This window comes from Mercenaria mercenaria, chromosome 17 (genome assembly GCF_021730395.1).
Source record: "Mercenaria mercenaria strain notata chromosome 17, MADL_Memer_1, whole genome shotgun sequence".
Classification (NCBI taxonomy): Eukaryota; Metazoa; Mollusca; class Bivalvia; order Venerida; family Veneridae; genus Mercenaria; species Mercenaria mercenaria.
In genome coordinates, this window is record NC_069377.1 from 36,847,230 (window position 1) to 36,861,545 (window position 14,316).

At 34.1% G+C, this 14,316-nt stretch overlaps 2 protein-coding genes across 37 annotated transcripts in view; one reads left to right on the forward strand and one right to left on the reverse strand.

Annotated features, from left to right (window-relative positions):
• The window catches only part of LOC123535799 (uncharacterized), a 401,923-nt gene that overhangs the window by 384,321 nt on the left and 3,286 nt on the right, over positions 1-14,316 (reverse strand). Inside the window, exons 2-11 of the mRNA XM_053527909.1 lie at positions 13,586-14,004; positions 12,652-12,741; positions 12,004-12,196; positions 10,403-10,450; positions 8,286-8,506; positions 7,619-7,708; positions 5,995-6,199; positions 5,333-5,380; positions 3,329-3,415; positions 1,538-1,600 (exon numbers count right to left, since the gene is read on the reverse strand). Coding sequence (XP_053383884.1) covers positions 1,538-1,600; positions 3,329-3,415; positions 5,333-5,380; positions 5,995-6,199; positions 7,619-7,708; positions 8,286-8,506; positions 10,403-10,450; positions 12,004-12,196; positions 12,652-12,741; positions 13,586-14,004 — 1,464 coding nt within the window. The remainder of the gene's footprint in view (positions 1-1,537; positions 1,601-3,328; positions 3,416-5,332; positions 5,381-5,994; positions 6,200-7,618; positions 7,709-8,285; positions 8,507-10,402; positions 10,451-12,003; positions 12,197-12,651; positions 12,742-13,585; positions 14,005-14,316) is intronic.
• Positions 1-14,316, forward strand: part of LOC123536539 (cell surface glycoprotein 1-like) — a 353,687-nt gene that overhangs the window by 267,179 nt on the left and 72,192 nt on the right. The window lies entirely within an intron of this gene.

Below are 14,316 nucleotides of genomic sequence, written 5' to 3' on the forward strand. Positions count from 1 at the left end.
CCTGAAACAAATAAAAATGAAATACATCCAAGGAAATCTTTTTGCTTTTTTCTTTTCTTTTTCTTTTTTTTTTTTTTTTTTTTTTTTTTTTTTTTTTGTTTTGTTTTGGTTTTAACGCTGTTTTTCAATAGTATTTCAGTTATGTAACAGCGGGCAGTTAACCTAACCAGTGTTCCTGGATTCTGTACCAGTACAAACCTGTTCTCTGCAAGTAACTGATAACTTCCCCACATGAAATATTAGAGGTGGAGGACGAATGATTCCAGACCCAATGTCTTTTATCAAATCGTCACGGAGAACATAGTTGCATAGTTACCCTACAGTAACACATATACACTGAGAATAGATCGTTGTTAATAAGTTTATTTGATAAACATAGTTTTAATAGTAGGTATTTCTATATACGACAGGCACCTTTAAGTAGTCAAGAATAATGTATGTAAGCCTGCTATGATCAAGATATATGCCAATTTGCTTCCTTCCATGCAAAAATGAATATAACACAGGATATGCATACCATCCAAATTACCCTTTACCCTGCTAAATTTCTAAAATGGGCTGGTTCATCATTCAGTTTGGACAGTACCACTTATATTATTCAACGGGGTGTTCACTAAACATTTACTGACTGAATAGCGAACAGTGTAGACATGAGTCAGATCTTGGTCTGCACTTGTCGCAAAGGCAGAATCAATTGCCGCCAGCAGGCTAAAGGTTAAATTTTTTCTGTCCTTCGCTGAGATTTTAAGGTAAAAGTTCTTTCTGAATACATCAAAAGAGAGTTGAACCCAAGTCTGGTGTCATTAATCAAAAATGCAACAATGTACAAGATCAAAAGGAGACTTTTAAGATGAGCAATAAATTATCAATATTTTAGCAATAGAATGTAGTTTAATTTGCATGATACCGTTGAACATTTGGTAGAAGGAAAAAAAACATAACATTCCACGGAACATTTAAATATAACTAATAATACAAAAAAGTTATCGACGTTGTCTCTTTCGCATATACAAAAAAAACGAATATTTGTTAGAGTGTGTAATCGACGCTCTTGACAATTTCAACAATAGTAAGAAAATGCCTCCATATAAAACTACAAATATTCAATAAAATCATCAGTCGCATTGTAGGATATTGGAAGTGTAAAAGACAATATATAATCCGTGCAATTTTACAGGGTGATTGACAAGATATCCACGTATTCACAGTTAAGTTAATGTGCCTACAAGTTCTGAATCACCCAGATGCCTATGGAACGTTGAACAATAACCTAAATCTAGATAGGGTTGCAAAAGGCTTAATACACTAGATGAAGTACCTAACGGTATTTTTTTGTTTCTAATCTGTGATTTATCGTATTTAAGTATAAGCAAGTAAATCTTTCTATGTCACGTTAAAGTATATTAGACGTCTGCTTCATATGATAATTAGTAATCCTGATTTCCTAATTTAAAAAGAAAATATACTTTTCAATTCTGGCTTTTCCGGTAATAATATTAGACAATACTATTCATGTTACAATCATAGGATCACTTACCTGGTATGTCCACCTTTGGTGTAGGAGGAAAATCCCCAAATATATTTGCGCCTCGTTCATGCTCTAAAACAACAAAATAAATTTGCCTATGCAAACACTTGCAAAGGCACAGAAAATGATCAACATCATCATAAGAAGTTTTGAATAATTCTTTAAAAAATTAGAAAAGTGCAGGAACAATGCAAATATAGTTGTTCCTTAATACATGAAATATCCCTTTCAATTGCTTTTGGGCAAAGATATTTATGATTCTGAGTGATGATGTTTGATTTTAAAAAATAGCATGTCGGCATAAAAGTCTGAATTAGTAGACTTGTACTTACATGCTTCAATGCTTGCAATTTCTATGCCGATTTTAGCTAAAAGCCAATTAAGTTTACTACGGCATTCATGTGAAAAAGTTGCAAAAATCTGATAGTTAAGGTTAAGCAGTACTGTATATCACAAAACCACAGATATTTTTAGTAACGAACAACATCTTTACAAACAACCTATCTGTCCAATACAGTTTTACTGTTCCGTTCCGTAGAACTGGATACTTAAAATATTCTTTAAAAAGTTGCCCCCTCTCCCACCCCCACACAAACACCCTTTAAAAAGAATGCCATTTGTAGATATGTAAAGTTTAAGTACTGGGACATTGATGCAAATGCATCAAAACGAAGACATGTAACAGCTTTTTTAAAAATGGTGAGTTTTTAAAGACGTTGAACTGTCCAGAAGTTTGGCCCCTTCATGCAGTCCCTCTCCGGAATTCAATACACATATGTGGTTTTGTATAATAATATAAATGTTTATATGCTTTTTAATTTTCATATAAAACAATTCTTTCTTTTTTATGATTTGATGATGTTCGAACTTTTTCCTAACTCTTAAAGTTAACTTTGTCAAATTAACCCCCGTGGTAGTTGTGTTATTTTGTGTATCCTTGGCAAATTTATACACTGCCATTGCAGGTGATAAATGTTCTTTCGCTTGAATACATTTTTTATTTTATCTTTTTTATTGCTAGACAGTTTTTGCAGGGGCAAATAACATTAGGTAATTTTAGGTATACATTGAGTTGTATATATAAAGTTTTAGTTCTTATTCAAAACGTTTCATCACCTTGCCTGTTACCAATTTAAGTCACAGCCTTTCCTTACTAATTATTTTTTTTTACTGATAAATTAGTTCTGACGGGCGTGACAGAGATATTTAGTCAGACGCATTACTTCATATGACCAGTCCTTGTTAACGTTTAACTGTTGTTTTCAGTATATATGTAGTTTTAAATAGTGGCTGATTTTGCGTCTATTTGACTGCTGTCATACCATATGTATACTATAAAGTGCAGTGATGTTAATTGTTCAAAGCAATATCCTTCGAAAGGAAAAGAAGACTAGACTTTAAGCTGATTATTTATGAAATTCGTGGTTCAACCATTAGTAAGTCTGTCAGAAGACTTTTAATCGGACCTCATGAAAATTTACATTAAAAAATGGGTCATGATTAATTCAGACATTTTATTATTCATGACGTCAGTTACACAATTGTTGGAATTTTTTTGAGTGAATAGCCTTTATAAAGAATTTATTGCTAAATTTTCTTGGGTGTTAGATGTTAAGCATGACAGTTTCTTTTATTCTAGCTGGAAGAAGTAGAGACATTGTCTTTTCAAAATACAGTTCAAATAAATATATCAAATACCTTAAACCTGACTTTTGTTAAGCATATAACGTAAATAGGAACAACTTAGGTTTAACTGAATCTGTTCATGAAAGGTAATATGAAGATTTCACGTGAACTTACCTAACTCTTGTTTAAGATGTCCTGTTACAACTTTCGGTCGCGGTGGAAAAAATCCGAAGTATTCCATTCTTCTTTTGCGAAACTCATCTAAAGGCATAAATAGTAAGGCAAACATTTTATAGAAACATTATAACTATCATTGATTGCATAAACACATAACAAAAAAGCAATCTGTATCAAATTATTTGTATAACTAAAAGGGACACATTTCCTCCCTGCATTGCACAGTTATCGTTCAATTATACTGAATGTCAATGTCGGAAGTAAGCGATTGCTAGCGGAATTGAGTATGTTCGTTTCATTACCATATTTGATATCTGTATCGTTACAAAAGCGTTTCAGCAATTTTGTATGTAATTATTTGAAAATGCGCAATGGATGCAAGCGTCCCCTAGGGAACAGAGTTCACTTATCGATCGTTTTATGTCTATCCAAATTGAACATTAAATAGATTGTTTGGAATAATCTTATACTAATAATTGAGCCGAACCATGTGAAAACCAACATAGTGCATTTCCGACCAGCATAGATCCAGACCAGCCTGCCAGGATACATGCTGTCAGCTAACGGTTTCTCTGATTGAAACAGGCTTTGAATGAGAAGATGGATGCGCAGGCTGGTCTGGATCCATGCCGGTCGCAAATGCACTATGTTTGTTTTCTCATGATGCGGCTCATTTCAATTCGATTATGATGGAATCATGAAGCTTATTTGAATCACTCCCAAATCTTCTACTGATGTCATATGAGAAAGCATAGTCATATGATAAGATAAAGAATCTTCAATGGTTTTCATAATACCGTTGAACATTGCTAGACATATAACGAAACGAATTGCTAACTCCTAACGCATATAAAAATGTACATATTCAACAGCTAAATGCGAAACCCCGTCATGCTAATATTAAATGGGCTTTATGATCCAAATTGCAAATGATAATAAAAGGCAATATTTATAAATATAAACCATATTGCATTTCCATTTCAATCTTTAGATATCCAAGGATCTTAAAGTGAAAATATGCGCATTTTTCAAGTAGAAATCCAGCTGAAATAGATGTGTGTAAAATGGGTGGAGGGAATTATAGCTTTTAACCCAATATACCAAACTCTTACTGTTACTAGTACGAAGTAATAACTTTCCAAATATGACTTTTCTTATTTTGACTGGGGCAGTCTTTTTAAGAAAAGTCAAACTGCACGCAGGAGTTGCTTCCCTTCAACTTCAGAAATCTCTACATATAGGTAAGGGAGATTGAAGAAAAGAACTATTATTTTCTTAGTCCGATTTCTTCATTCTAAAGCATCAACTTCAAATACTTATGCGGCATTATCGTTAATTTAACACGTTTAAATGTACAGCAACCGAAAATTGCTCTTATAAAATATTCACCAAAAACACACTATGTGCAGTAAGATGCGCATATAATGCCACTTTAACGATGAACCGTAATAAATCGGACGATAAACTGCGTCTAAGAAAGCATTGTTTATTTTTATTCTTACATACTAACGATTAATAATGATAAAGATCATGCTGAGCTGTTTTTATCCGGGAAGTTTTGAACCGAAAACCGACAATTTGACGTCACAACTGGCAGACACATTTAGTTAAATTAGAATGTACATAATGATTTTTAAATAAAGACAATTAAATGATAATATAAGGAAATTGTAGATATGTCTGCTTTTGTTCCATTATCAAGTATTCAATCACTCATTTGATTATAAATGGTTGTACAATAATGTTACCTTCATTACATAAATGTCATCTGAATCTGTACACACTTGATGTGCTTCCAAACGGAATGTTTTGCTTTTAGTAGGTGGTTAATGCATTGATGAAATTTCACAAAAAGCTGTTATGTTTTGTTGCGGGCCTTCTTTGCTTTGCTATGACTGTGTTTGGGATGTTCTGTGCTACTGGGAAATCTACCCTTAATTTTTTATCTTTGTTAGCTTAGACTAACACGTGAAATGAGATACGATGTTGTAATTAAATTACTTGTTTCCGACGTGTTTTCCTCTTCTGAAGCACTTCGTCTGTCTTCAACTAAATGAAAATTTTATTACTTTAACGAATTATATTTCAATGCTATTCATTATAATCACGGCTTCTGAAATATTCCTATATATTAACTACATTTTCTACAACTTATTATATAAACATTAATATGAGTCACAACATAAAAAATATATAACAAACTACTAGATATAATACTTAATTTAAGTACTTTATACAAAAAGTTAGTTTGTTCAGTATACTTGGTAAGACTTTCAAAGATTTAACTCATACTTAAAAACATTTTTATAATAAAAGGATTTAATGGATCCGTATGGATAATATAATTACGACCGATTGCGTTTGAGAGAGCAAAAAAATAAATCATGTATCTTATAAAAGTAAGAATGCTACACTACTTCGACGGAGAGATATCATGCCGCAAATTTACACGTTGCCTACTGATCTACATGGTAATAGGTACAAGTCTGACAACGCTTATCATGGATATACTGAATGTAATCATATGTAAAGTCGAGGAAAAGAAACTCTGAAACAACACAGTCTCATTATAAAACCCCGTACAACAAATATGTGGAAAACATAAACAGAGTAAAACAGAGACGACAAAAATAGACACAGAAAGGAATTTAAGCACTGCTGACCTGGTGTTCGAACATGGGAAGTTCCAAATTGTCCTTGTACAATATTACCCGGCTCTATCGGCTCTGACGTTACTAGATGATTCGGTGGGACAAACCTTTTAATTTCGTGTGGGACGTGGATATTTGTATCTGTACTGCGACGCAAAAACAAGGTTGTTGATGGTCTTATGTCATAACCAAATCCTTCAATATCTACAATTCCTTCCTAAAATGGGAAGATACATTTTAAACGTGAATAGAATACATACATGACATTTCTGCGAACTTTTTAAAGCGTCTTCCAAACATATTTCCTGCCCTTTCTCGTATTTTCAATGGAAACATTATTATAACCTATGAATGTAACAAAGATTATTTTATCAAACCAAACACAGAGTTATAATTTCTCAGTCAGTATCAATCCCGAAGGAAAAAACCCTGTTATCTATTAAAGTCAACCTCACCTTGTTGGATGGTTATTATTGTTAGAGATCGTCTTTTTGATATGATATATGACAACAGTAACTCTTCTTTGTACACATGATTGTGATCTTTACATAATTTATATTCAATAATAAAATCTGTAAAAAGATCCCTTTATAGCATAGAATGCAACAAAGCAAAATGATGGCAGACGTTTGATTGAGCTGTTTATGATATGTGCAACACCTCTTATGCCCTCTATCCCCGGCTTAGAAGAATTCTGTCATAGTAGAACTGAATGTACTCTATGATCCCAAAGAAAAAGAAAATATAACAAGACTGAGTCCAATTACCGAGAACATTTTACAACCACCACACGGCAATTATAGACTCAAGTTGTGATATTTAATAAACTCTATAAGAAGATCCTTTAGAAGCATAGAATGCATCCATGCAAAGTCATTACAAACTCAGTTTGACCGAGTCTATTCATTAGAGGTTATTAAATATGCAACATCCCGCACTCCCCGTACCACCAGCTTAAGCAGAAATCTCTTATAAATAATAAAATAGAAAAAGTGGAAACTCCACAGATCACTCAACACGGCAAAAACGAAAATGTTGCAGACTCGGTTTGATTGAGCCTGTTCGTGGACGGTAGTGGAAATCCATGCTACCGTCCATGCCCTCTAGCCCCGGGTTGAGCAGAACTCAACATTTACACACGCTAAAAGTACAAAAAAAACAATTTAGAGACATCCGCAGATGTGTGAAATTCCGTCAAAGAAACCTTTGAAAGCATAGACCGAAACCAAGCAAAGTAGTAGCAGACTTGGTTTGAGTATATTCATGAGAAGCATTGAAATGTGCAACACCACTCAAAACGGAATGTACTTCATGATAATACAAAATTAATGAGGCACAGTACGGGATGACAGTACAGTCGCCACGTGGCACTTAAAGACTGCTTAATGTCTTTAAGAGGGTTCTTTTGAAGCATTAAAATGCAGCCGAGCAAAATAATTGCAGACTCGCTTTTACTGAGAGTAATAGAGTTTACAAGACCCTTACAGTCACTAGTACCGGTTCAAGCAGATGTCTGTTATAGTATAATGCGTTCGCGTAAGCATATCCTTGTGGATTCTCTTCTCACAACCGTGTCATGCTTTCCATATTGTATTTATCTACAGAAAATGAGATAAAAAGTAAGATAATTACTCACAATCATTCTACGACACGGACCATCGGCTTGGGTTTTGCATGACACTTGAACAGCAGCTCCTGTTTTCTTGTCCCTGTAGTACTTAGAACCCTGAAAGTCAAATCAATAACAAGTTATAGGAAATATGAGGTTGTTTTGTGGAATTGTATCACGTCGAGATAATGACAGAAAATAAATAGGACCAAACGACAAACGAGAGTGATATGAGCCTGTGTAAAAATTACCTTCCTTTATTTTATTGCAAGGCGATTAGAAGTATAAATCCAGATTTTAGTATACAAATGCAAAATATATACAGCAATATAATCGCGTCTTATCTGAAATCTCTAACCAATGCCCACTTTCATTTTTTTAAGCGTATACTGTTCAAATTCATACTAATAGTGTAAACATGATACATGCTCAAACTGTTTGCTAACAAAGGCAATAATGTCAGTAGAACGATACATTCAATAGACAAATAATATATGTCTTTACCGCTTTACTTGGTGTTCTCCTAATTTTGGATAATCAAATGACGTTTCGAAAGGTTGCAACAACATAAGCAAATGCGAAAGTTTATCTTTGGTTGTACATTACCAATGGAGAGTGACATTTAGAGAACAAAAACACATACACGCGTAGGATATACGAATATAACAAACGCAAAAATTACAAAGACACTTACCACTATGGGTTTTACGTCAAGTTTGAAGGGCTGATGCATCCCTCTCTTTACATCTGTAGTGTAAACTGGTGCATTTGGGTTCAAATGCCTGTTTTCTTGCAGCTGTATTTTCATGTCAGGACTTGTACCTCGCTTCAGATTGAACTCCAAAGTCTCTGGTAACCCCATATTTAGATTCCTCTTGTCATGGTCACCATTTATATCTTCCATCAGTACAATTTCTACGTAAGATGTAAGGCTTAAAGTAATTAATCAGGTTTTGAGGTTTAAAGTCAGTCAGATAATGTTAGATAAACTTCCATCAGTGAATTTGAAATATGTGCTTAGAAACAGCAAAGTCGATTTTAAAACGAACTTATAAGATTTGAGACTGCGTTCATGGAACGTATCTTATTCTACCGTACAATTACTTTTGCTCTTTATTCATATGTTAATTGTATGTTATAACCTAGACCATAGAATCAAAGACATGATGATAAGATGCTTTAAATGATAATAGTTGTATTGCAGTTTGACAGCGAGGGGCTATGTTACTAGTGAATGAAATATATAATGGTATTACTATTTAAAATTTTCAAACCCAAATATCACTTGGAACTCACGGTTAATTTCATTGGTACGACATAAATAGTATTTGTTTCAGTTCTTGAGTGAAAAAATAAATATACGTTCGCGCTACTACAGTTTGTGTAAACTGAATTTTCCGTATCCGAGAGCTGACCAGAATAAGCAGAATTACGTACATTTTAATCCAAGTTTCTCCTATCACAGAATAATAAACCATTAGAATATCATGTAACGCAGGCACGATCGCGCGTAAGTACCTAGTAAAAAGTATGATTTTACAATAACTTTACATAAATTATTTCATGTCATTCAGAACCAAAATTCTTTTATACTGCAATGTTAATGCACACCCCAGCAACCCCATCCGCGCTACGCCCGCCATCCGCCACACACTTGCACGCACGTATGCACGAAGACATGAGTTTCAAATTTAGTCAAGTATTATCCTATCCGGTAGTCTAAATAATGAGATCTCGGGTAAACCGATTTTACATTTTGACATTTTACGTTGTCTACCTAGAGGTATCAACCAGAAACAACCAAACTGCGGTGGAAACTGTGGTCGATTGAAATTACGATTTATCAGTAGTCACGATTTTTCTTTAGCCCTAACAGCTTACCTGTTGTTTTAAATCATAAATAGTAAATAAAAAACATAAAAACAGGACATATTTATCAATAATTTCTGTTGTAAAAAATTTAAACCTCTAACGTTTCAATCGTCTTCCTGTAATGGCGGTCGGAGGCGTGACCAATGAAAACGCTTCGTGTAGTAATGTGTTTACCGGTGATCGGCCATTTTCCAATATGTAGTACACTCGTGTTAAACCTTGGCATTTTTTTATCTGCCATAGTTTTAATTTTTCTGAAGAAATCTCGGTAATATATACATCATTGAAAAGGAAAAATTACAGGTTTTCTATGTATGTATTTCTTTTTTTTTTTATCCGTCGCATTATTATAACATAATTCCCGCCCAACGGATTCCATTGGGTGTTATTTACGCAAAGAAGAGGACAGTGCTATCACATTCTTTACCTTTTCTGGTTTGTACTCGGAGGCGGATATCGACAAGTCAAAAAATATAACGATATTCAACTCTCGAGTACAATTATGTGGACTACCTATCCGTTGGATAAAATTTTGACCAACTCTGTCTTGGTATATAGGCTGATAAAATCCCCAGTAATGACGTAGCTAGACTTATATATATATTATAATATTTTACTAATTAATGACTCTGTTCCGATACATTGTCCCCTTTTGAAGCATCAAGTTTGTCTTCATCTAAAAGGTATTATAACATGAACCAGTTATACTTCAGCGTTATTTACTTCAATGACACATTATAACGACACGTTTTTTATTAGACATATAAATATTTATACGAGTGACGATTTCTATCAAATTATCTTTGCTTTACTTATATCATATCGAAATTTCATTTTATTTTTGAAAATATGTACAATTACATCAAATTATCAATAGAAACATATAACAAACACTAAAATTTGAAGTTCGGAATGTTATTAATTTTAGTAATTAATTACCCGTTTCCGATACGTTGTCCTCTTCTGAAGCATCACGTCTGTATTCATCTAAACAAAAATATTATCCCATGAATCAATTATATTTTAGTGTTATTCACTTAAATGTCACATTTTATGTCGGCATCTGAAATGTTTCCATTTATAAACTCAGTTTTTACTAGAATATCTAAGTATTGATATCTAACAAATCCTTTTTGCTAAAGTATTATTATATCTAAATTTTATGTTTTAAAATCTGAACAATTGCTTCGCAGTATATAAATTTAAAAGTGTTATAAATATGTTATAGAATTGTTAGACGTCCGAATTTGCGTCGTGCATATCTCAAATGCATTTGACCCTGAGTCATCAAACCTCACAGGCTTGTTATTCAGCACGAGAAATTGTGCAGCTGGTGTTTAAATTGAGATCTCACTCAGCCAGACTAAAGTAATGGCCAATGACCTAGTCAAAAATATGCAGGAAAAGGGCCTAATGTTTTGCCATATGTAATTCAAAATGTATTAAACCTAGGGGTATGAAACATTACAGTGTTATTATTCAGCATGTGCAGTTACCTAGGGTTTTGTTAGAGAATTCACTAAAGACAAGAGTTATGACCCTTTATTTAGTCAAAATATGCATAAACGTTTGTGTAGCAAAAATCTCAAAATGTAGACATAGGGTCATGAAACATATTAACAGAAATATTATTCAGCATGTCCTATTGTGCATCTGGATTTTCCGGGTTTCTATCAGCCAGACAAGAGTTATGGCCCTTGATTGTCAAAATTATGCATCAATAGCATAAAAGATTGTGTCGCATGTATATCAAAAAGTATTTGACATAGAGTCATAAAATATTAGGGGATTGTTATATGTTGTGCATCTGGTGTCTGTTTTGGGATTTCACGCAGCCAAATTGGAGTTGTGGTCCTTGACTTAATGAAAAATAAATATGAAGTGCTTAGAAGTTTGTGCTGCATATATCTCAAAATGTTTCATAAAGTTATAACACCATGTAGAAATATTTTCCCGCATGTGAATTTGTGCATCTTAGTTGTCTTATTTCATTTTGCAAGACCAGAGTGATACCCATTGACTTAGTCAAAAATTAAAAGTTTGTGTCACATGTATCTCGAAATGTACTTAAACTAGAGTCATAAAACAGTAGAGGATTGTTACATAGCATATGAAGTTGTGCACATGGTGTTCTCTTTGGGATTTCGCTCAACGAGGCCAGAGTTATGGTCCTTCACTTAGTGAAAATACACATACAGTGCTTAAAAGTTTGTGTTGCATTTACAAATGTACCTTGAAAAACATTTCACCTAGAGTCATGAAACTAAGTACAATGACTGACGTCGGGGCACCTGTGTCCACTGGACACAAATCTAGTTTCAATATAAAATACTTTTTGAGGGTCGTGTATTTCAAACATGGAAAAGTATTAACTTAAAGGCAATGGCCTCCATATCGTACGACAAAAATAATCATAAAAATAATGCTTTATCCTAAGGAAAATCAGTCCGCAAAAACCCATGCAAATTATATGTAAAAAAAAGCAATGACAACAGAGCAGACACATAAAGAAACGAAACAGAGCACTGACAGTCAGTCACCTGGTATCCGTACAAAGGAAGTTCCAAATTGCCCTCGCATAATGTTGTCCGACTTATTTGCCTCTAACGTTGATGGAACAAACCTTTTGATTTCATGTGGGACCTTGAGATGTGAGGCTAGGCCGCTGTGCAACGACGGGACTAGTGACGGCCTTATTTCATAGCCGAATCCTTCAATTTCTACAATTCCTTCCTAAAACAGAAAAAGACATATTTGAAACGTGTATAGAACACATACATGACTATAAACTGTTATATGTGTCTTCCAAACGTATTTTGTTTTCAACAAGTCTTTTCGCACTAGTGGACATTATTTCAACTTCTGAATATAACAAAGATACATGTTTAGAAACAAAATATGGATTTATAATTTATCAATCAATATTCAGCCTAAAGGACAATTATGAACTTGTTGGGAAATAATTAAAATTGGATCGTGTTTTTAATATAAATGATAAAGGTACATATTAAGGGTTACTCTCGTATACTCCTAATTATTACATTAAAGTTTCGTAATTTACAAATCTTTATGGATTCCCTTAAAAAAAACGTACCATGTTTTTAAATGTATTTATCTACGTAAAATTTGATATAAGAAGCATATTTATTGATGTCAGTAACAAGCTTATTAACAAGGTCATTACTCACTATCATTCTACGACAAGGACCATCAGATTGGGTTTCGCAAGACACTTGAACAAGAGCTCCTGTTTTCTTGTCCCTGTACTGTTTAGAACCCTGAAAGCCAAAGCAATAACTTTTGATTAATAAAGCAATAGGAAATATTAAGTTGATCTGTGGATTCATATCACGCTGAAGTGCCAGCACAAAATTATATAATATAGGACGATTTGTTTGTTTGTTTTGGGTTTAACGCCGTTTTTCAACAGTATTTCAGTCATGTAACGGCGGGCAGTTAACCTAAGCAGTGTTCCTGGATTCTGTACCAGTACAAACCTGTTCTCCGCAAGTAACTGCCAACTTCCCCACATGAATCAGAGATGGAGGACTAATGATTTCAGACACAATGTCGTTTATCAAATAGTCACGGAGAACATACGCCCCGCCCGAGGATCGAACTCACGGCCCCGCGATCCGTAGACCGACTCTCTACCTACTGAGCTAAGCGGGCGGGCTAATATAGGACGAGGGAGCCTGATATGGCATCCTGTATCTTTATATCCATACTTAAGTACACAGCTGTAAAACGTTTATAAGTGATATCATATCATATCTGAAATATCTTACCAATGCTTTCTCTCAGTTTTTCAAAGTATACAATGTTCAAAATCATACTATGTGTAAGGGAGGTACATTTACCAGCTGTTCTGTACACAAAGGCAATCTTGTCCTTAAGATGATACATTTAAAGAAAAATTAAACCGTTACATCTGCGCTTCTGGTTCTCCGTAATTAAAACTCCCCAAAAAGAATTGACTGTTAAAAAGGTTGCATTAACATTTGCAGGTAAGAGAATTTATCTTTAGTTGTACATTACCAATGGAGAGAGACTTTTATAGGGTAAGTGCATATATGTGGAATATACGAATATAACAAACAGAAATATTACTAAGACACTTACAGCTACAGGTTTTAAGTAAACTTTAAAGGGCTGATATGTCCCTCTCTCTGCCTCTGCCAATGTCATGTAAGCATTTGAGTTAAATTGTTTGATTTCTTGTAGCAGTAATTTGATGTCAGAACTGGTGCCACGGTTCAGATGGAACTCCAAATGTTCAGGCAATCCCACATCCATATTGTTCTTGACGTGGTCACCATTTATTTCTTCTACTAGCACAATTTCTACGTCACCTGCGGACTCTACAGTATCTGGAAACCCCTTACCAGTCTTGTTCTTGACGTGGGCACCATTTGTTTCTTCCACCAGTACAATTTCTATGCCAGCTGCAGACTCTGAAGTATCTAGAAACCCCTCATCAATATTGCCCTTGACATGGTCACCATTTTTGATTTCTTCCACCAGTACAATTTCTACGTCAGCTGTAATGTTTGAAGTAATAAGTCAAGTGTTATGGTTTAAAGCAGCATGCCTCCAGATTTGGCTAAAAAAATCTTTCTTTCAAACTGAAGTTTTGATTATATTATGAACATTAGAATATGAATTTTTGTTTCTAAAATATTTAAAAAATTCCAAATCAAGAAAAAAAGATGATCGCGTCGGGAATCGAACCCCAGACCGCCGCGGCAATAAAGACCTTTTCCCGTCGTCGTAATCAATAGCGCTATAGCTGAAGTAGTGAATAATGACTTCAAAATATAGATATTTATAATCGAGACAGTTTACCTGGAGTA